Here is a 22,029-nt window from a genome sequence, read left to right on the forward strand (position 1 = left end):
TTGTTTTGATTAAAAAGATACTAACAAATGTGACTGGTGATCAGTCTTGCTATAAAGTAATTGCTTTTTCTTTTCGACCGGTAATAAAATAACTCACACTCTCGATTCTGGAATAATAAAAATTAATCAACAACAATAATTTTGAAGCATAAAAATCTGTTTCTATACCAACTAATTATAGGGGCGGAATATCACAAAATACATCAAGCTTTTTATATTTTTCGTCAAGTAAATTCAAACTAAAATGAATTTCCTGATTATCCAACCATTAATCATATCTGATCCGTCTGATTATTCTCATTGAGATATTTTTAATTAATCTGGATAATGATGATTAATCAAAAACTACAATTTATAAGCGTAAAACATATTCCCATAATAACTAATTATGGGGGAGGAATATCACATTTTGAGCCGAGAACAATATTAAACTTTTTAATATATTTCCTTAGGTAAATTAGAGTTAAAATGACCATGGTTATTTCTAGGGAGAGAGAGGAGGTGGGACTGACGGCCTCTTAACAAAGTGGACAAAAAGATTGTGAGAAATTATGGGTCTTGCCAACAAAAAATTCATCCGCAACGTGATTACATGCCTTTGAATTAGATACACAATTCGCCTTGGGCTGAAACAATTGATGAAGTTCCTACTTGAATTATTTGTAAATTTTAGCATTGGATTTTTAGATTCCTAAGTTTCTAATGGTAAACACTAACCATAGATGACACGAAATAGAGTCATCTTTTTGGGGGCTCTTTAACGGGATTAGGGTATATCAAACAGTTCGTGGTAACGAACTGTAGTAAGGAGCGACCCGGCTAAATAGTAACCAAAACTCTAAAAAATGGAATTTTGACACCAACAATTACATAAAAAAACCGCATTTTAATGCTGATTTTAAATACATAACTTTCATCAAGATTAGTCTTACCTATCAAAAGTTACGAGCCTGAGAAAATTTGCCCCATTTTAAAAAATAGGGAAAAACACCCCCTAAAAGTCATACAATCTGAACAAAAATCACACCATCAGATTCAGTATATCAGGGAACCTTATTGTAGAAGTTTCAAGCTTCTATCTACAAAAATGTGGAATTTCGCATTTTTTGCCAGAAAACAAATCACGGATGCGTGTTTATTTTTTTTGTTGTTATTTTTTTTTTCCCGGGGGTGATCGTATCGACCCAGGGGGAAATAAGATGTCGAGAGAGGGCTCATTCTAGCAGAAACTAAAAGTTCTAGTGCCCTTTTTAAGTGACCCAAAAATTGGAGGGCAACTAGGCCCCCTCCCACGCTCATTTTTTCTCCAAACTCACCGGATCAAAATTCTGAGATAGCCATTTTATCACCATAGTCGAAAAACTTAATAACTATGTCTTTGGGGACGACTTACTCCCCCGCAGTCCTCGTGGGAGGGGGTTACGAGTTACAAACTTTGACCTGTGTTTACATATAGTAATGGTTACTAGGAAGTGTACGGACATTTCCAGGGGTATTTTTTTGGTTTGGTATTTTTGGGAGGGAGAGTTGAGGTGGGGGAGGGGTTACGTGGGAGGATCTTTCCATGGAAAAACTTCTCGTGGGGGAAGAGATTTTCAATGAAGGGGGCTCAGGATTTTTTAACATTATTTAAAAAAACAATGAAAAAATAGATATGAAAAGTTTTTTTTCTACTGAAAGTGAGGAGCAGCATTAAAACTTAAAACGAGCAGAAATTATTGCGCATATGAGGGGTTTACCTCCTCGTAATACCTCGCTCTTTACGCTAAAGTATTTTTAGTAACTTCAACTATGTATTCTACGGCCTTTGTGATTCAAGGGTCATTCTTTAGGAATTGAGACAGAATTTAAGCTTTAGTGTAAAGAGCGAGGTATCGACGAGGGGTGAACTCCCTCATGTACGCAATAAAAACATACGAATAAAGAAGTTCGTTACGTAAGTTAATTCGTAAATTACGTATATTTTTTACTAATAAAATGTTCGTAAAAAAATTTAAAGTTCTAGTTGCTTTGCAATCAAAAAATTGGAGGGCAAATAGGCTTCCTCCCTCTCTCCTTTTTTCTCAGAATCTTCCGATTAAGACTATGAGAAAGCCATTTAGCCAAAAAAACATTAATAAGCAAATTTCGTTTTAATTATTTATGTGCGGAGAGCCAAGATCAAAACATGGATTAATTAAAAATCGTCCAGAAATTAAATAAAAAAACAAGTTTTTTAAATGAAAGTAAGGAGCGACATTTACACTTAAAACGAACAGAAATTACTCCGTGTATGAAAGGGGCTTTTCCTCCTCAACATCCCGTTCTTTACGCTGAAGTTTTTTACTGTTTTAAAAAAGAGTTAAGAGAAAGAGTCAAACTTTAGCGTAAAGAGTGGGACGTTGAGGAGGAAAAGCCCCTTTCATATACGGAGTAATTTCTGTTCGTTTTAAGTTTTAATGTCGCTCCTTACTTTCATTTAAAAAAAAACTTGTTTTTTTTTATTTAATCAACTTAATAATGTTGACATAAATTTCATTGGAAATCATGCATTTTGCCAAACAGAATTAAAAATCCATAGGTACATTTTAAGACAAGATATTTATTTAAATAAGATTATTCAGTAAAAATGAATTTGGCCTCGAAGAGCCGGATTCAAGTTTTCAGGTTAAAAACAGAAATATAAAAAAAATTCTTAAAAACAACGATACACATAAAACCACTAGCAAAAGACAACTGGCAAAAGAATACAAAATTAAATTGACATTTAATCAAAATCAAGTTAAATAAATCGTTCGTTAATCATTATTATTCAAATTTCATTTGATTAAGTTCACGAAAAAAAAAATATAGAAACAGTGGAACAGCCGGGGGGGGCATGGGGAACTGCTATCCCCGCAAAAACCGACGTTTTCCCCAGGGGACAAAAACTCTAAATTAGTAGGGTATTCTATTAATTATTTTCCTTACTGTGGGGATAAAAGTTTTACCATATGGTGAAGTCAAGCAGCAAACAGGGGACAAGGTAGGAATGGGCTGAGAAACAGCCCGAGGCAGGCAGAATCTGGGAGGGGAATGTGTGGGGGATAAAAGTTTTACTATATGTTGAAGTCAAGCAGCGAACAGGGGACAAGGAAGGAATGGGCTGAGAAACAGCCCAAGGCAGGCAGAATCTGGGTGGGGAATGTGTGGGGGACGAAAGTTTAACCATATGTTGAAGTCAAGCAGCGAACAGGGGACAAGGTAGGAATAGGATGAGAAACAGCCCAAGGCAGGCAGAATTTGGGAATGTGTGGGGGGCAAAAGTTTTACCACATGTTGAAGTCAAGCAGCGACCAGGGGACAAGGTAGAAACGGGCTGAGGTACATCCAAAGGTAGGCAAAATCTGAGTGGAGAACGTGTGGGGGACCTAAGTTTTACCCGATGTTGAAGTCAAGCAGCGAACAGGGGACAAGGTAGGAACGGCCTGAGAAACAGCCCGAGACACACGAAATCTGGGTGGAGAATGTCTTTCGGGAAAAATACTTTCAGGGCGAGCGTTTGTTACTGCATTTTTTTTTTTTTTAAATGGAGGCAACGCACCTCTCCTGCACTCAAGCGTTTCTTACCTAGCATTTACCTCGCTTTATAAAACATTAACCTAGCATTAGAAAACATTTAAATTTACAAGCCTTTGAGCTGAGCTGATGGTCTACATGAGAGTTTTCTTTTTTCGCTGGATTGACCTAAACTCCACCTACCGAATACACAATTTGATTCCTACTTGATTTTAGCTTTTTCTTGATTTTTGAATACAAACTCACCGAAAATGATGAGATGACCCAAGGTTGGAATATGCCCTTGCCTCTTCTACTTTATTACCAAGACCCTTAGAAATCCTCAAGTGCTCCGTGTGGCAGTCAATTGCGGAGTCAAAATCTCCAAGAGCTAAGTAAACAGCTCCCACGTTACCATTTTCTCTAGCTTCTTGGAGACGATCTCCAAGTTGTTTTACTATTTGCAGGCATTGTTTATGAGAGGCCAAAGCGTTTGGGAAGTCCCCAATAGCAGTGTACACATGACCTAAAATTATAGAATAAATTAGATACAAAATAAACAATTTCAATAAAATGGAAATATCTATACCAAACCCCCCAGCCTAGCTAGGGGCTAGGTTGGAAGGGGGGATTCCCCCCCCCATATTTCTAAATAGATCACCCATCTCTACTCTTGAATCGTCACCTCTGAACGGTGGTACTGTCCTCCAGACGAAGATTTATGAATATTAATATACTGGTGTATGTTTGTCTGAAGTGAAAAATTTGCAGCTTTTGCATTTTTTCCTTCAGCGAAGTTGTATTTTTTCTTTTATAGCGTTTGCAGTCATTTTTGTGTTGTTTTATTTCGTCTTTCCATTTTGTTATCAATTAAACACCAAATAGCTATTTTTGCTTTTTGTGTGTAAAAGAAAAATAAATAAACACATAAAAACACGGAGCATATGGCGGGTGGACTACCTCACCTGTCCCCGAACCATCATTTCAAGTAAGTATACTCAACACATTCAATAGCCAGTACATTATTTCAAATTGAAATGACGTTAGTGGCATACACTTCTTTTGGGAAAGACAACTATAGTCACAGCTGGACATGAACACAGGACGGTTACCTTCGGTCTACCCCTACAATCTCAAGCTTGTTACAATTTCTTCTATATTTTCCGCGCGGATCTCTTTATTTATTAGGTTCTTTTTTTAATTTCGATCCCCCTCTCCAAAAAAAGACCTGAAAAGACTGACACTCAAATTTAATTTTGTCTTGTAGGTGTTTACATCTTGGAAATGACAAAATATTGATCAACCTTAGAAGTTCATTAACAAATAATTAGCGAATCATCATTGATAAACACAATCCCCATTTAGAGAACTAGTAGATGACAACTAAAATGCTCCATCACAAGTCATACTGCCGCAAGGTCCTGAATATCCTCTCCAAGGTCCCTCTCCAACTTGGATATCCATTTCACAACTTTAGCTTTTGAATAATTTGCTCATGATTGTTGTGATGATTTTCGACGATTATCTTAATGGTTTAATAAATTTTAGGTTAAAGCCGTAATTAAGTGAACTGATAAAACTTGAAACATGTTAAATTGAAAATTTATATTTAAAAAGTACACAAGTATTCATTGGCGGAAGATACCGCTTTTAATATCAGGCTGTAGCCTCTTGAAAATACTGCAAAATGTTTGCTAGGATTTTGCTCTATTTCCTCTAATTGCTTAGGAATCTTAGAAAATGTCTAGCTCTTTTTCACAGGTGTACTCTATGAAGGATATTGCTTTTAGAACAAAACCGGTACTATCATGAGCAGAAGACAATAACCTGTAAGTAGATTGCAACCATTTTTCGATGTTTTCCTGTTTTCGAACAGTCCCCTAGAATATTTTCAGCTACCTGAAATTTTTACAAGTCGGTTGCCAGAAAGAATCGTTTCAGATCGCCCTAGAGACCAAATTGACAAGCTGGTACAATTAACCTGCTATTTCCGCCAATGAATAAGTTCTATTTGAAGGGATTTTGTCAATCGACGGTCTCTAGAGAATTGGGAGACAAAAGACTACCCGAACTTCAATTTTGAATCTCAATTTTTTCAAGTTCACTTAATCACGGCCTTAATCTAGTGTGAAAGGACACATAAGTGTGAAAGGTTATGTTTAACGTGGCGTAACTTCACCACTTAGTACAGAAAACTACACACGTAATGTGGAAACCGGTTTACTCGCGACGATATGTAGGGCGTAACTCCAATTCTGTACTAAAGGAGAGAGACAATAATTGGAAACCACAGTCCCTTTCCAGGACGCAGTGTATATGTGATCTTTCCTCACAAATTCCGTTCAACCAGTGATAAAAATTCAATTCTTCAACTCAAAATAAAGGAGATTATTAGTTAGCCCCTCCCCTTTCAATAGTACTTCAATCCAACTATTTTCTCAACTCTATTATTTGCTTTCAAATTTGAATGGTATGCAACGAAAATAACAATTTGGGAAAATATGCATGCAAATTTAAGCTGAGAATAATGTATATAAAAGATTTCTTGTGGTACCACAATTTGAGCTTTTCTTCTGAGCAATCAGTTACAAAAAACCTTTCAAGAAACAGAGACATAAAAGATAAATAAATAAAAAAAGAAGTGGCATATCCTGTATAAACTGCTGACCAAAATCAAAAGACACTAAAATCTTCTCTGTCCTGGGTATCTTTTGCATCCGATGAGGTTCTTAGATCTAAGGCATAAGTTTTAAACCTTTTCCGGGAATTCCCCACTCAACCATAGGCTCTGAAACACCCGCACAAATTGCTTTGTCAATCATAGCCCGAAAGGCAAATTTCAAGCGCAAAAACGTCAATACAATGTGAGGCTCACAGCCTCAGGGCTGCCAAATTTTTTTTAAGGAGTGTGTCATATTTTTTCCGAAAATGTGCTGCTTGTGTCATCTCAAATTCCATAATGTATCACAAAATGTGTCATATTTTTTTTTTGCTACAAGTGGTATCATATTTAATTGTTAAATCTTTATTTAGAGTTTTGATTATATAATCTTTTCCAAATCAGTTCAAAAGGGAGTAAACTTAACCTTAAACTATTATCTTGGGATCGAGACGGTTTTATGTTGTCATGAAAGTAATAGGAACATTCAATTTATTGAATGTTCACACTATGAATTTGTGTCTGGGCGGCCAACGAGGCAAGTTTACATTTATAAAAGTTTTTGGGACAATCAATTCCGACAGAAATTAAATACTTTTCGCATGACGTCGTAATCGTAATCGGCTAAGCTTTAGTTGACACCTTCGAAAATGGAAAAATACAAGACCACAGTAGGTGCGTTTGAGCTTTTTAGTTTGCGAGCATAAAACTTGTCTGAGACCTGGATTCAATCGAGAAGAAATTCGTAAAAATGAAGTATAACGCCTGAACATGCTTCTTTTTGTTTTAACATGCTTTGTGCCTACTTTTCTTCTCTTGTACAGTATGTCACTTTGACTCGGCAATCGGAACTTAGTTCCCAGAAAAAACAGTTCCAACTATTTGTCTATCAAGTTGTCTGTGGTTCATTGTGCCCTCATTGAAGCTTAGCTTGAACCAACAATACTACTAAGCCGTCTTCCTGTCTTAATGGTTACAATCGTACTTCTAATGGACCTAGAGACCGAGGAAAAATATAAGCCAAAGTCAATCGCATATTTGTTCTAAAAATTACAGATGAATATCAGATATATAAGCACTAAACAACTTTATAGCCTCTCACACACAGACCCCCTCCCCAGAACTTCAAGTATATTCGACCCTGGCTATATCTAGGACTCATTGGTCTCTTCTTCTTTCTCCTTGTACCAGGCCATAAAATTCTTCCGCATATCGGAAGGAATTTCCCAGTCGTGCACGGTTCCTGAGGTACGATAGACCAGCTGCTTTGCAGGCATCAGTGAGTCTATCGTGTCGAGAAGTAGACTGTTCCTGAGTTTCGTTTTTATATTTGATAGAACTGAAAATTGACGTTCTGCAGCTGCACTGGAATGCGGCAGAGTACACAGATTTAGCATGAAAAGGGACAGCTCTTCGAACTGTGGCTTGCCTTGAGCATCTTTCGTATTCATTTCAGTTCCCATGGTTCTGATAATCTCATCCCTGTGCTCACTCATCAAGATCCACTGAGTCTCTATTACATTCCTTGACCTTTCTACTTCACCTTTATGTTTCCCAGGTAAGCTGCTGAACCGACCAGTCAGTCCCACAAGAGTGTCAACTTTTCAGCTCAAAGCAGTCACTGGGTCTAAACAAGCCAGAGCTTTTAGAGTAGGATCAGAATGATCAATTCATTTCCTCATTTGTTTGATAACTCCTACGTGGAAGTTCAGGCAGTTCAACCTAAACTGTTTGAGATCATTCGAGGGTATCACATCCTTGTATTTCAGCACACGTATTTCGGTATTTGGACCAAAAGAAATCTCGGAGATTTCCTTGAAACAGCCAGAGATCATGGGTATGACAAAAGCATCATCATTCTCTAAGACGTCAGTTCTGACAAAAGACTTTATGATAGACTTCATGGTTGCCCTTGAGCTGGAAAAGAGTTTGTGAAGCCGAGTGTCACTACTCTGGAACTCCAAATTCAATCAACTGATCTTGTTGACCGTTTTCATCCTTTTTAAGTGAAACAAGGTTTGGTTAGGATGAAGTAATCTTGTTTGAAAATAGAAGTATGTTCAGTTAGAAATTTTGAAGCTGTGTTTATTTACTCTATATATAAGCCATTCAACTAGCTTCAATCTAGTATTTTTGTCATATTTGTTGGTGCCTTTTTAAGCCAGATGGATTATTCTGAAGGAAAGACTTCTCTTGAAATTTGGAATCTCATCCGAGGTGGGATACCCCTCCTGTACTCTTAAAAATGTGAGTTGTTGCTTATGCATACAGCTTTGGTAAACTGCACGCTGTTTACTTTTTACTATTAAGTACGCACCAGTTGACTACATCACATACTCAATCAAGCAGCCAATTAAGTTTAGATATTCAACGTGCATTTTGATTTGAAATTTCCACCTATGGATGTTTTCTTCTCGTGGTTTAAATTTTAAATATGGTGATGGTATCTGTCCTGCATTCCGCACTGTTTGTGTACTACTGGCACCGTTAGGTAGTGCTATTCCCCTCCGTTAATTTGTAGCCTTTCTTGAGGTAGAAAACTGAAATTTTACTTTTCTTTTATTACCATTTAAAAAACAACACTTGGATGAGAAAATTGTGTCATTTTTTTGAAAAATGTTTCATTTTCGTCGATTTTGTCATTTTTTTTATCGAAAAATGTGTCATTTGCGTCGATTGTGTCATCATTTCGACTGAATGTGTCATTGTGTCACGCAACATCTAACTGTGTCATTTTGACATAAAATGTGTCAATTTGGCAGCCTAGCCTACATAGACACCAGTTACGCAGAGTCGTATTTTGCCCATAGAAGGATTTCCACACACATTTTTAGACTAGGCGTTAACCTCCGACGCTCTCACAGCCAATCAGCGTGGAAAGATCTTGGCTCTATTCCGGGAGCGAAAACAGAAATTACTGTGGTGACCACCGTGGGTGTGTAATGTTATCAGAAGAAAGCAGTGGAGGTCTCACATTTATAGCGAAAGAATGCGAAAAAATGTACAATAAAGCATGTTCTTTGCTGTATTTTGTGCGACTGTCATCCGAACTATCCAGCCATTTTATCGTAATCGACTTAAATACCACGCCGCACATGTTGCCTCTTCAGAATCCAGTTTCCAAGTACGGGAGTGTCTGTTTTTGACGCCGCGCCTATTTTTGTCGCGAAGATAGCAATGTGCTGCTTTTGAAAAATGTTTGCGCAACTGGTGTCTATATAGGCTGTGGTAAGGCTGGTCACCGGTCGTTAGTTCCGATGGACCGCGAAATTATCAAACGTGATGCTTATGCAGGCAATGCTTTTAACAAATTACTGAAGTTCTTGGAAAACTCTGCATATTCTCTGAAACATAAACTCCGATTTATAATGTCCCCTCTGCACTAATGTACGCGTACAAGCTTGAGAAACAATTAAAAGATTTTTAAACTAACTGCCTTCCTTCGAATACATTGCTCTGAAAAAATTACGAGCACATTGTTACGTAAAAAAAAAACAAAGCGATCACTGATCATTCAAAAAATCCAGAGTGGTAGTTGGCGGTATTGGGGCTAAATGGTCCGTAAGAGTGATGACAGGCTTCCCCACAATTTCTGGTGCTGGGCGCCCCATGGTACTAGAAGACGTGGATGGCAGATAGCGAAGCTTGACTGATGAAGGGTGCTACTAGGTACAATGTATGGCGGGAACGCCTTTGGAAGCGCTGTGGCCGCAAGCTCTTTAGAGGTCGTCGTGGAGAGCAACCGTTATTGCCCTATGTGCCAGTCGGCGTAGGAGGAGCTATGTCTAAGTATGTAAGTAAGTCTGGAATACCGACACCCTCCTATTTAATAAGGGGGAACGGGGTAAACACAAAAATAAGAGACAAGTCTTGAAAAAGAGTCACAGTCCAGAATCAAAAGATTTTAACCATTATTTTTTTCTCTTTCTATTTCAAGAGGCAAGTCTTGAAATAGAGTCATAGTCCAGAATCGAAAGATTTAACTCTTTTTTTTAAGGAAATAACCCTTCATTTCCATCATTACAAAACTCAGTAGAATGAGCTAGGAGAAACAACGATTAGAGCTGGAGCTAATTGAATCTCTAACTCTTGCGTAAGTGCCTGTCTCCACACTAGAATTACTCCAACCTTGATGTCACACTTTATAGTATTCTGACTCTGTACGGCTAAGATACAGACATAAATCTTTGAGAATGCCTTTAAAAACGAAAATTAAACTCCAGCCCAAGATTTTACGATAGCTCAACTTGGTTTTGTCGTATGTCTTGGTCGATAGCAAATCCATATATGTACAGCCATTATCGTTGAAAAAGTTATTTTATCGACGGTACTTAGAAAGTATGTACTAGTTATACTTACCTAGAATCCTTCTAAAGTTTCTTTCTTTTAACATTTATTCAGTTTCAAGCCAAGAAAAAAGCATTTTAATGCAGATTGCCAGGCAAATATATTTAAAGATACCATACGAAAAAACATAATTTAACTATATTAGCCCTTTCTGTGATGTTTATAGTCCCTTTTCAGCAGACTTAGCAAAATATAGGTACATGGGGGGGAGGGTTCTAATTTTTGTATCGGCACTTTTGTCGAAAAAAATTCCGAACGTCATCTAGCGTTTGACATTTCTTGGTACTGTCTTGGAACTTTATAATTTTCAGACAAGCAAAAGGAAAACTTTAGAAAATAGCGGTTTTCATTTGTAAATAGACCTGAGGGGGGCCAGAGGGCAAAAATTGATTTATTTTAATGTCCATGGTACAGCGGGTATAGTAAGGTGGCGTGGGTTATATCGAATGCAACGGGGATTTCCAGAAAGCCAAATATCTGCATAATAGACTCGTAAAACTTTTACGTTCTACATAATTAGATTTTCTTTGTTTGTTTTCTTAGTCAGGTACAAATCTATGTGTTTAGTCTGTATATAGTGATAAAATACATGTCGTTCCATAAACTTTATTTTACATTTGGAATCATCATAGAATTTAGAACTTTTAGATTAGTATATTCTTTAAAATTTCGAGTTTTAGAGTTTCACTAATTATGGACAAGGGTAGCTATTTATTTACTGAATTTTATCGTGGGGTGTTTAATATCTATTCTACGGTCAATCTAACAACTAAAACCCAAGTTATATATTTTATTTTCTGCTTTTCCAAGGCAACATCCAGTGGGAAGGGTGGTGGTATAAGGCCAAGTTACCACGAGCCGCCACCTCCCCAAAAACAAAACGAACATGGCAATATTTTTTCGTAAAACTGATCAAAATTGAAAGAAAAGGTTGATGTAGGGAGACACCCAGGAAGGAGGGGCCTCAAGGCCTGGACTACCCAAAATTCTAAATTTCTGGGGCACCTCCTAATTCAAAATAACAAATAATTTAGTTGTTTCCTGCTGCCTACCCCTCCCCCAAGAAAAAATCCTGTGTGAGTACCTACCTTTAATGTTTAATTCATTTTTCAGCAGACATATTACAATACTTGGCAAATTGAGTATAAGTAGCTTCAGGAAAAATATCAATATCGCAATTTCAGACGATTCATATATTGATATTTTTTGCTATTCAGCTATTTAAAGTACAAATTGAAATTTCGTGGGTTATATACCATGCATTAAGAACCAAAATTATGCATTAAAACTGGGAAGTAAACATCAGTGCTTTTTTATTTGTAAAAAACCAAAATGGTGTTGGAGTTACATCATTATTTGGTCAATGTAATATATATATATATATATATATATATATATATATATATATATATATATATATATATATATATATATATATATATATAACGAAGAGAAATCACCAATGCAACAGCACAAACGCATAAAAAAAGAAAAAAGAAAAAAAAGACAGAAGGAAAAAAGGAAGACTGTTTTCCTACATTAGTGATTAATATAGATCAGCACTTGAATGAGGCCTTAACCCTACTCATCCATACAATCACATAGGTCAAACAGCATAGCCATACACAAGCAACCATAAAGAATAATCATGGACAGGCAATCGTGTCGTCAGTAAGTATAAGTTGTCATTTACCAAACATAAAAAAAGACAAATAATGAGGCAACAACCCAACACAAGGGCTTATCAGGAGAATACACATTTGCCTATAGGGTTTCGGCACTTTAAATTATCTACCCAGGCAAGTGGCGTGCCTACCATTAATTCTCTTATTTTGATTTCGGTTCAGGCAAAGCGAGCCGAGTCTAAGAGCGGAGCTATAAAAAAGGGAGAATAAAAAAAAAGAGTTAATTTTTCCCTGAACTAAGAAATTACTTCGAGGGTAAATTTTTGAATTAACTGATTATCGAGATAGCTAATAAATAAACATATCTTTAGAATCAGAATTTCATCCTGGATCTAAATATAAAATTTATTTCCATTACAAATTTACTTCACTAACTTCCCCCTAATGGTCACATGTATACACTGAATCGTATATATTCGATGAATTTTCCGTCGTTTTGATAAATCATTAAATAAGTTTGAAGAAAAGAGTGACGTATAGAAAATTCCGTGCATATATACAATTCAGGGTATATATTTGCCCGTTAAGGGGTAAGGTAAATTCGCTACAGTAATGAATGTTATATGTTACTTGTATGATATACGCCATAACTCTAAAATTGTTCATTCATTGACCCATTATAGAACCGGTTTTTTCGTTAGTTTCTTTCAGCTAAGAGTGAGACAAGACAAAGAGAACAGAAAAGATGGAAAGTATATAATTTGTGCTATATATTTGCACATTACTGGGGGGGGGGTATAGTATTTGGACAGTGTGAAGTTAGAAAACACTTCTTACTACTTAATACGCAGAATAATTGTACCTAAGACATTAGGCATGCAGACCCACTATGTCTGCAGACCCGAATGGTTGAAATTCACCATGCACTAATGGTGAATATTGAGCATTTCTGAAATTCTAACCGGATTTCTAATTCATTTCTGAGATTTATAACCTAACCTGTCACCATCAAACCCTGCATAAGACTGACAAAGCTGACTGGTCAACAAACACATATTCGCTTGGGGTATGTCCAAAATATGTATTAAATATCCTTATTTTGGACTTTCACCGGTGAATGTCGACATTCACCAGATTTTGGTCTTTCATAGTAACATAGACACAAATTTAGCATAACAAAAAATATCCCATAACACCTTTTTTATTACCCTTGCTGAGTTCTCTGATAGGAAAGTAAAGAGAACCAGCAAAATCTTGGACTAAAAACATTATTCAGCAAACTATCAGATGAGGTTTTGTCAAACAGAAGGGCTAGTCCTTGGTGAAAAGAAGCAATTTGAACTGTCAACACAGGCAACGATAAAATCATTGGTTTAGGTCTAATTTGTTAGCATCCATTAGCAACTTGCCAGTCAAACAACAAACACCAATGCACCTTACAGCAAATAGATCATAAACCGAATAGGGCTTAGGTGCTATACACAGATGGATTTTTTAGACGATTTTTCTGGCTCGTTCTTAAATAAAATAAAACAATTATGGACAAATCATTGTAGCCTATCATAACTAAATACATGGTACTTATCTGTAAACCAGTACACACTCGAGAATTTGGATCTACAGGCATGTGGGTGAAACAATTGAGACGGTTGGGAGATAAGACAGGATATATATAATTTCGGCTGTATATTTGCACATTAGGGGGTTGGGGGGAGTTAAGTACAGCGGAACTGCATGCAAAATATCTAACCAACATACCACATATATATTTATTAAAATATAGCTACGACGTAGTTTTCCACTAGGCCAAAGCTAATTTTTTCCATATACAAACAGCAATAAACCGGTTATTGTCTGATTTTATAGATCCAAATTCTTGAGTTTTTACTGTCTAACAGATAAATACCAAATATATTTTCCAAACAGAAAGCATGCACCCCGAAGGACTAAAGCAGGCACTTACGCACAATTATTTCTTGAGGAGGGGGGAGGGGATATAAGAAAATTTGAATAAGAAATATCCAGGTTTAATTGTCAAATACTGACAATGACAATTAATTCGAAGATTTTTTTAACTCCTGCCTTAAAACTATAGCCTAACCTTTAAATCAAGTTAAGACTAGAAACTTCCTATGTCGTTATACTAATTTCCAATAGTTTATTTGAACATCTCTTCTGACTACTGAGATTAACAATTATCTTAGCTTATATAACTTGCAAGTGTCTGCAAATATAAAGAAAACCCATCTCTATTCTTTCATGAATCGTCACCTCGGGTTTAACTGGCTCACTCAGGTTTAATTGTCAAATACTGACAATCACAATTAATTCAAAAATTTTTTTAACTCCTGCCTTAAAACTATAACTTTTAAATCAACCAATTTATAAGAACTAGCATTATTTGCATGCATCGACGCAGCAGATGTCATATTATTTGCATAAAAAACATATTATAATACTATATATTATATTTGTACATATAATACATATATCTATATTTCTATATATATATATATATATATATATATATATGTATATACCATAGTACATATATACAGCAGAGGTGTGAAACCTATTGACAAGCTTGACTAGTTCAGGCGATAGAGCATTTTTAAGCAGATTTTTTTTCCATTTACAAGAAGCGAAATAAATCAGTAGTCCTTAAAAAGTAGGTAAAAATCAAATAAAATACTGATAATTAATTCCTTTTTGGGTAAAAGTTACACTTGTGGGGAAAAAATTGTCCTTGAACTATTTCACGGATGTCCATGGATAAAGAATTTGTTTAAAAATGAGGGGGATCTTTTCACTTCGTAAATAAGTATTCCGAACTTAGAATTTGGTAAGACTACCACGAATTTTAGAAATAATTTTGTTAGTGGGCAGGAGGGGGGAGTTCAAGACGACTTTGAAACTTGTATTGGGATGAGAGGTAAATAATTTTGCTCCATTAGCCAATGTTTTGTTTTTTATTCTTGTCGCCAGACAGACTTAGCTATTACTAGAAAAAAAGGCTGTAAGTCGTAAGTACTTTTTAAATTTTAAACATGTTAAAGACACGCATTGACCCCCACCAACTAAACACTATCGGCTTAATATTGCCGCCTCGTTTTTCTATAAGACCTTGAAGGGCAGTGGATTTTTTTTAAACCAAATTTGGCTGAGTCTCGTAAAGTTTTTATACGAACATGTATGTATATACAACATGTATATACGAACATGTACGAACATGTATATACGAATATGTATTACGTTTTTAAATCTCATAGCAGCACGGCAAGTTCATGGAATTTTCAGAAGAACATTCTTAATCTTCACGAGGAACATATTGCCCACTGTAGAGAAGAAAATGTAGGGGAAGAGGAGTAAAATGTATTTTACCATAAATTATTATCAGTGAAAGTGCCCCAAAAAAGGTTATTTTTCAAAATTTAGGGAAAAGGGAGGCTGAATAACTTCTGTCCACAGAAATTAGCGCCCCACACTACAAATAGGTTAAATTCACTTAAGCTTAATTTGGAGCCCCTCTTCCCGTAATTAACGACATAAATATGCCATAGTACCAACAGGAACAAAATCCAGAACGAACTTTAGTACGAAGAAATTTAGAACAAATTAACAAAAAGCGGAAAGCCACAATTTAGCTCCCTTCCTAGCTCAAAGGATGTTAAAGTACAATAGTAGGCTACTAATAGGAATAAAAGCCAGTAACCAAAAGGTAGATTTAACTTAATTTGAGGGAATAGGCTGTGGCTTTGAATTCTACAATAAAGTCACATAGCACCATTTGAATTAGCATAGTCTAGCTGTCGGTAATTGGCTTATATTACTATCTTGGTCCACTTCACCCCAAAAAATTCAAGAAAGTTTTAACTTGACCGCCTACGCCGTTTCCGGCATATCACAAAAGCGCCATCTTAATAACCTGGCAACACGTAGCATCTTTTATTTACCTTACTGCTTAACAGTGAATAGATTCCAAGCCCCATAGAGGCTTACAATTCAAAAGGTTTAAGAAGATCACAAAGAAAACGTTCCCAGACCCCGCTCCCCCAACAACGACATGAAGCCCCCTTACCCCGACCCCGTGTTTTAAATACTACTGCTATGGGTTACATAGTGTTGCCGCTACAATTTTAACGGGAATGTTTAATAACTTGTGCGCTGTTTTCCCTTCGAAGTGCTAGGCCATTTTTTATATTGTTTTTTTTTTGTTACGGTGGCGTAGCCAGATTTATTTTCCTGGAAGCTGGCCAAAAGTACTTACCTAGGCTTGTTAAGGCAGTTGCTGCAGTCTGTGTGTCCTTTGATTTCATTGCCAACATAAGCTGGTACCTATGAGAAGTTAGTGCTTCTTTGTAATTCCCTTTACTAAAGTAGGCAGAGCCAAGGTTGCCATGTGCACGACATTCTCCAACAGTATCATTCAGTGACTTGGCAATGCTGAGATCTTGCTGCATATATGTTATGGCCTGAAAAATAAACTAATAGAGATTTTACCAAGAACAAAATGAATTAAAAAAGAGTAAAATAAATGGACATTGGCTTATGCAATTCCTCCCTTTTTTAGTCTTTATTTATTTTGATTGATTCTTGAACTAGTCATGCTCGAAGAAAATTTTTAAAACTTGAAGAAAATTTTTGCAAAACAACTTTTTCGGCAAGAATTGGAAATTGGGAGAGAATTTGCCGAATTTATACTTAAGTTTTATAGTGCTTTAAAAATACTTCCACTCCAATTACACGGTTCTTTGGTCAGTTGGTTGACCTGTTGCTCGGTTCTTGTTGACCAGTCGTTCTTAAAGAACCGGGACAAAAACAGCTAAGGAGGAGGCAGCCCCCCTCATGTGGAGAATAATTTGCGTTCGGAAGTTTTAACGTCACTCTTTACTTTCATTGAGAAAACTTGTTTTTTATTTAATTACATACTCAAGAAAGAACCTCTTTTTCCGGAAACATTGTAAGCAAGTTAAATGGGGCAGTTTTGTTCCTTATTTATTTAAAATTTTCCCGACTATGGTCGGTCACATAAAAAAAATCAAACAACATCAACAGTACAACTGAGATTCGTCTTGGTTAATATGCTTAATCCTATATTTTCAAGCTAACCAATCAGGCCACTTGTGTTCTCGAATCTTCCCTTGCATTTCTGAACTCCCTTGTAATTGTTTGCAACGACCTTCTCCTTAAATTCATGCTGATTTAAAAGTCCAGCCTTATAACCATGACAAAAACTGTAAATATATAATAATACTTTAGCCTTCTTTTGTTTTCGGCGTAGGGTGTCAGTGTTGTTGAATAAAGTTCTAGAAAGCCTTCTCCTTTTCCCGTTTTTTACAGTACCAAGGACAGTGAAAATGAAATTTGGTTGTCGAAACTGGTTAGGTAAAACTTATACAACAGAAAATCAGGAAATCAATTTAAAATGAAAAAGACCTTAATATGCAGTTATGCAACTTTTTTTGGTAAAATTCTAGTTATTAGCTGGAATTATACCAAAATAAGCTAAGAACATATGGCAACAAACAGTTTGAGAACGAGCAGCTCTCTTTGGGAATAAACAGGGTGTTGATGCTGGATTTTCAAAGTAAAAGCATTGTCCAACAATATTGTAATGTCGTCCAAATCCTGAAAAATAAACCATATAGTACCATAAAGGTAAAGATATACCAAAACAAAAACTGACCCTTTTTCTGAAGAAACTTGAATTACTAAAGGCTTATCTTAGTTTTGACAAGATTTTTGAAGAAAATAAATTTTTGCTGGGAGGGGGAGGGGCAAACTGGGGTAAGAGGAGTTGGCGAACCAAGGCCCATGTTCTAAAATTTACCTTATTAGCTTTGGTTGTGCATTTTTAAAGCTTAGCGTGGCAACACTAAGGAAAATGTAATGCTGTCCTAAAAACTTCATAATTTTGAAACAACCAAAAGAAATACTTACAAGAATTGCGCTTTTCAAGTTTGAATAGAAGCAAGACGGGTCCAGGAGGTAAAAAAAAAATATTTTCATTTTTATGTTCTTAGTGCTTCAATCTATTCCATCAGCAAGCCAAAAAAAAAGACTAACTTTTTATCTAACATCACCAACTTACACAAAGTTATTAGTGACATTTCATCAGGGCTTGTTATGTTGATAAGAAATCTTTCGACCGCCCCTTAGGTCTACTTGTCTTTTTTAAACTGCTCAGCAGTCACTGATAATATTAATTTAGAGCCAAGTCTCATGTTATTGTCAAGCTCTACTTCTTCGAGAAATTTACTGAAGTCAATTAGAATTTGGCATGTAAATGTTGACGCCCAATTTTAACGCCTAACAGAAACTGTGCTTCCTAAAAAGTATTAGATGTGCCAAAATTGATATTGAGGAATATTACTTACGACGCTATTTTTTCTTTCTTTTTTTTGTGTCCAGCTTGTAGGTCAAATCAGTTCATTCATAATTTTATTCATCAATATACATTGGGAAGAAAAAAAAACACACAATATAAAAAGAAATTCCAATAGACTCCCACAGCTTTGTAAGACGCATGCTTCTCTATTTGAAATGGTCTCGCAAAGGGTTTTTTTTTCCTGGAAATCAGAGGTGTCGTTTGGAGGGGGCAGTCCCCCCAATAATTTGAAGAAAAGCTATAACATAGCCCATGAACCTTGACTCTCTCCAGAAGTAGACCCCTCTTGCCCCTCCCCCAATAAAATGCTGTAACTACGCCCCTGCTCGAAACCGTCTGTTGATTCCTTTAAGAAGATGTTCAAAAGACATAGTTCTAGTGGAAAAATCGGTAATTAAAATGGAGATTCAAACTCTGATCAAGCGAGAAAGGCATTCCAGGAGGGCATTCTAGCAAGTCTATTAATTTGTTTTTAAAGTTTATTAATTACTCATCCAGACATGTTTGCTACGTTGACTTTTCCATAACGCAACATAAACTGACCTTAAGGAAAAACTCCAAACAGAGCATAATTTAAAATCTTAAAAGATACTGGTGTGAAAGGTTCTAAAGGTTAGTGCGAAAGAAACATTGAAGACAATCCACATCGAAAACGTGAGACTACGTTACGGTTAATGCCAAGATTGCTACGTTTCATCTTCCGGTTTGGACTTTTCTCTCCCTTTATATCAAAGCTGTTTCCTTCACACTGGAACGCTATTTTGTCATAACGTAAGTTCAACACGACCATAGAAAATCATCATGACCATCATCCGGAGAAGCTTTGAATTTGCAAAAGATGGCACCAGCAAACAACGACACCGAAGATGATTTGATAGTCGCTACTGCCGCTATCCTTGCGAAGTCTAAGGGTGGTTTTTACTACATGGAAAGCAGATCAGGAGTCACTTTCAATGTGTGTCTGTGGATAAAGCCAGAGAGGAATAAGTCTCCATTCCAGTATTAGCGACAAGGAAACGCTTTCCGCTTTTTCGGAAAGTGAATTCAGACAAGTCGCGGAAATTGGAGCTGGAAAGCATATTTCTAGCGTAATTTTCAAATAGGCTGAAGAACGTCGAAGAAAATGGCTGCACTTGGGGAAAGAGAATTTTTGTGGTAAAAACGAAGAGGACCAGTTCCTGTTGCAAAGTGCAGACAAGTCAGATAGCCATAGCAGACGTATTCCCGTAGTGTTCGTGCTCCAAGCGTCGTCTTTGCTTTCCACTTTCTCATTCTCACTTTTCTGCAGTTTTCGTGACGTGAGATATATAATAAGCAAGGATAGGGCTTCGCTCGATTCTATACATTTCCCACAAGGAACAAATTTTTCTTACGTTTTTAATTCTCTTTATTTCTTTTTTTTCAGACGTTTTCAGGGTTTTTTTCTTAGAAAGCAGGGTCTTTTGAGCTGTATAAATATTTTCTAGCTTCTAAAAACTCAATTACGCTTTCACTGAAAAGATCAATTTTACCTTATAAACATAAAAAGTTGAAATTTGTTTGACTTCTTCAGTCAAGGCTCTTGTGTCCAGTTTCGTCTTACGTATATGTTAACGCAATTTCTTACGTGAGATAACTAAGCCCTCCGAAATCCAGTATGAAGGGGAGAAAATAACGCCAAAACACAACCCGAAGGATCCTTTAAATCATGTTAATCGGAAAGTCCTACGGCGTAGCGTGAAAGAACCATTAACCTTTTCATTTTCAAGGCCTCACGGGTTGCACCGTAATGGAGAACAAAGCTTATATTTGCTCCACCAATTTCGCTATTAATTCACCGAGTCAGCTTAATGGGTTGAGCATATCTAATTTTTTTGACAAAAGTTCAGTTCCATGTGTGAAAAATCAAAAAGGATTAAAAAACGAAGTCATGCTACTTAAACAACGTCAACAGCAGAATATAATGAGCCTGATTAAAAATGAGTAAATTTGAAAGTAAAATAAGGATGGTCTACCCTTTATTATCGTGTGTACATTAGAAGCTCATTGGGGATATCTTGGGTCACCGAGATCCTATTCGATGCCACATTCAAGTACAAACTTTAAAATCGAACCTATTAAGCTTTAAGGCGAAAATTTTCTCTTCTTGGACAACGTAGTTGCGTCAACTGGTGGGGGCAGGAGGGGCAAGTGCCCATCCTAGATTTTTAAAAATAACTTTTGGGGCACTTTCATTAAAAAATGCCTTGCTGTATTTTCATTGCAAAATGAAAAAAAAATCGCTCTTTAGACTTTAAAAATTGAAACCATAAATATTTTCAGATTGTAAAACATTGTACACATTAATATTATTATAAGAAAAAGCTTAGTTATTAGTCTACGAGTGAATCACCCCAATTCTGATGTCTACAAATATAGTACACTGTGCACGAAACCATACTCCGCACTAATGAGCCACTTGTGCCACAATAACCCTAAAGATAATTTTCTAGCGCTTATTTCTAAGGAATCGCTGACTAAAAAATGAAACTATGTGCCAAAAAACAGTTTTCACTATTTGCAGTTTAGTATTATAATGACACCCAAATTGCCTTACGTTAAAGGTTTAAAGTTCTATTTAAAAGTTTCTATAATTTCCCCAGGGACATGCTAGGTGGGGAGAGGCTCGGGGTAGCCCCCCGAAATCCTAAATTTTCTTGAATTTCAGAACACTTCTTATCCAAATTATCGCTTTCGAGTTTTTGACTTTTACTTACATAATAAATAAAGATATAAACTATTACAGATATAAATCACTACGCTAGGGAAAAATTTACGTTTTGCTGACCCGTAGCGATAAACTACATAAACATTCCCAAAGATATCCTAAATTAATAATAATAATAGAAAACCAACATAAATGTTCCTAAAAACATCCTACACTAATTAAAATAATAATGAAAGAAAGAAAAAAGACAATCTCCTTCTCTCAAACACCCCCAGGGTAGCAACCCTCATCCGAATACAACTCCCTCCACCCAAACCCGTTGAATCCGCTCCTTCCTCCAGCCCTATAGCCACTCCAGTCCCCCCAAATAAAAAAATAAAAAATAAAAATAATTCCCCAACAAATCCTCTTTTAATCAAGTTACTTTTTCTAACGTTCCTCTTATTGAGTTTTTATGATTGCCCCCCCCCCACAATAGAGTTTTTATGATTGGCATCCCTCTTGAAAAAAAATACTAGCAACTCTTTTACTAAGAGAGTTCATATCATCAATCATAGGCATACAGTGTTGGATCCACTGAGTCTAACAAATTCACGTGACTGTCAATAATGGCAATTTTGTTAATAATGGCAAAAACCAATTGTGAAAGCATGTAACAACATGAATTATTGTTAGCTAGCAATGGTAGCAGCAAATCCAATGTTGCAACGTATCCTTGTCAAAAAGCCAAATGTGGAATGCAAAACTCAAGCTTTTTGGGTGGGAAAACACAGATGCTTTTATTGGCAACCCTGCTAGCAGACAACAC

The 22,029-nt window shown here is 36.3% G+C and overlaps 1 protein-coding gene across 1 annotated transcript in view; it reads right to left on the reverse strand.

Annotated features, from left to right (window-relative positions):
* The window catches only part of LOC136039739 (tetratricopeptide repeat protein 28-like), a gene marked incomplete in the record, with an annotated part of 257,124 nt that overhangs the window by 85,383 nt on the left and 149,712 nt on the right, over positions 1–22,029 (reverse strand). Inside the window, 2 exon segments of the mRNA XM_065723577.1 lie at positions 3,784–4,042; positions 16,415–16,619. Coding sequence (XP_065579649.1) covers positions 3,784–4,042; positions 16,415–16,619 — 464 coding nt within the window.

The sequence above is a fragment of the Artemia franciscana genome, chromosome 20 (assembly GCF_032884065.1).
Source record: "Artemia franciscana chromosome 20, ASM3288406v1, whole genome shotgun sequence".
Taxonomy (NCBI): Eukaryota; Metazoa; Arthropoda; class Branchiopoda; order Anostraca; family Artemiidae; genus Artemia; species Artemia franciscana.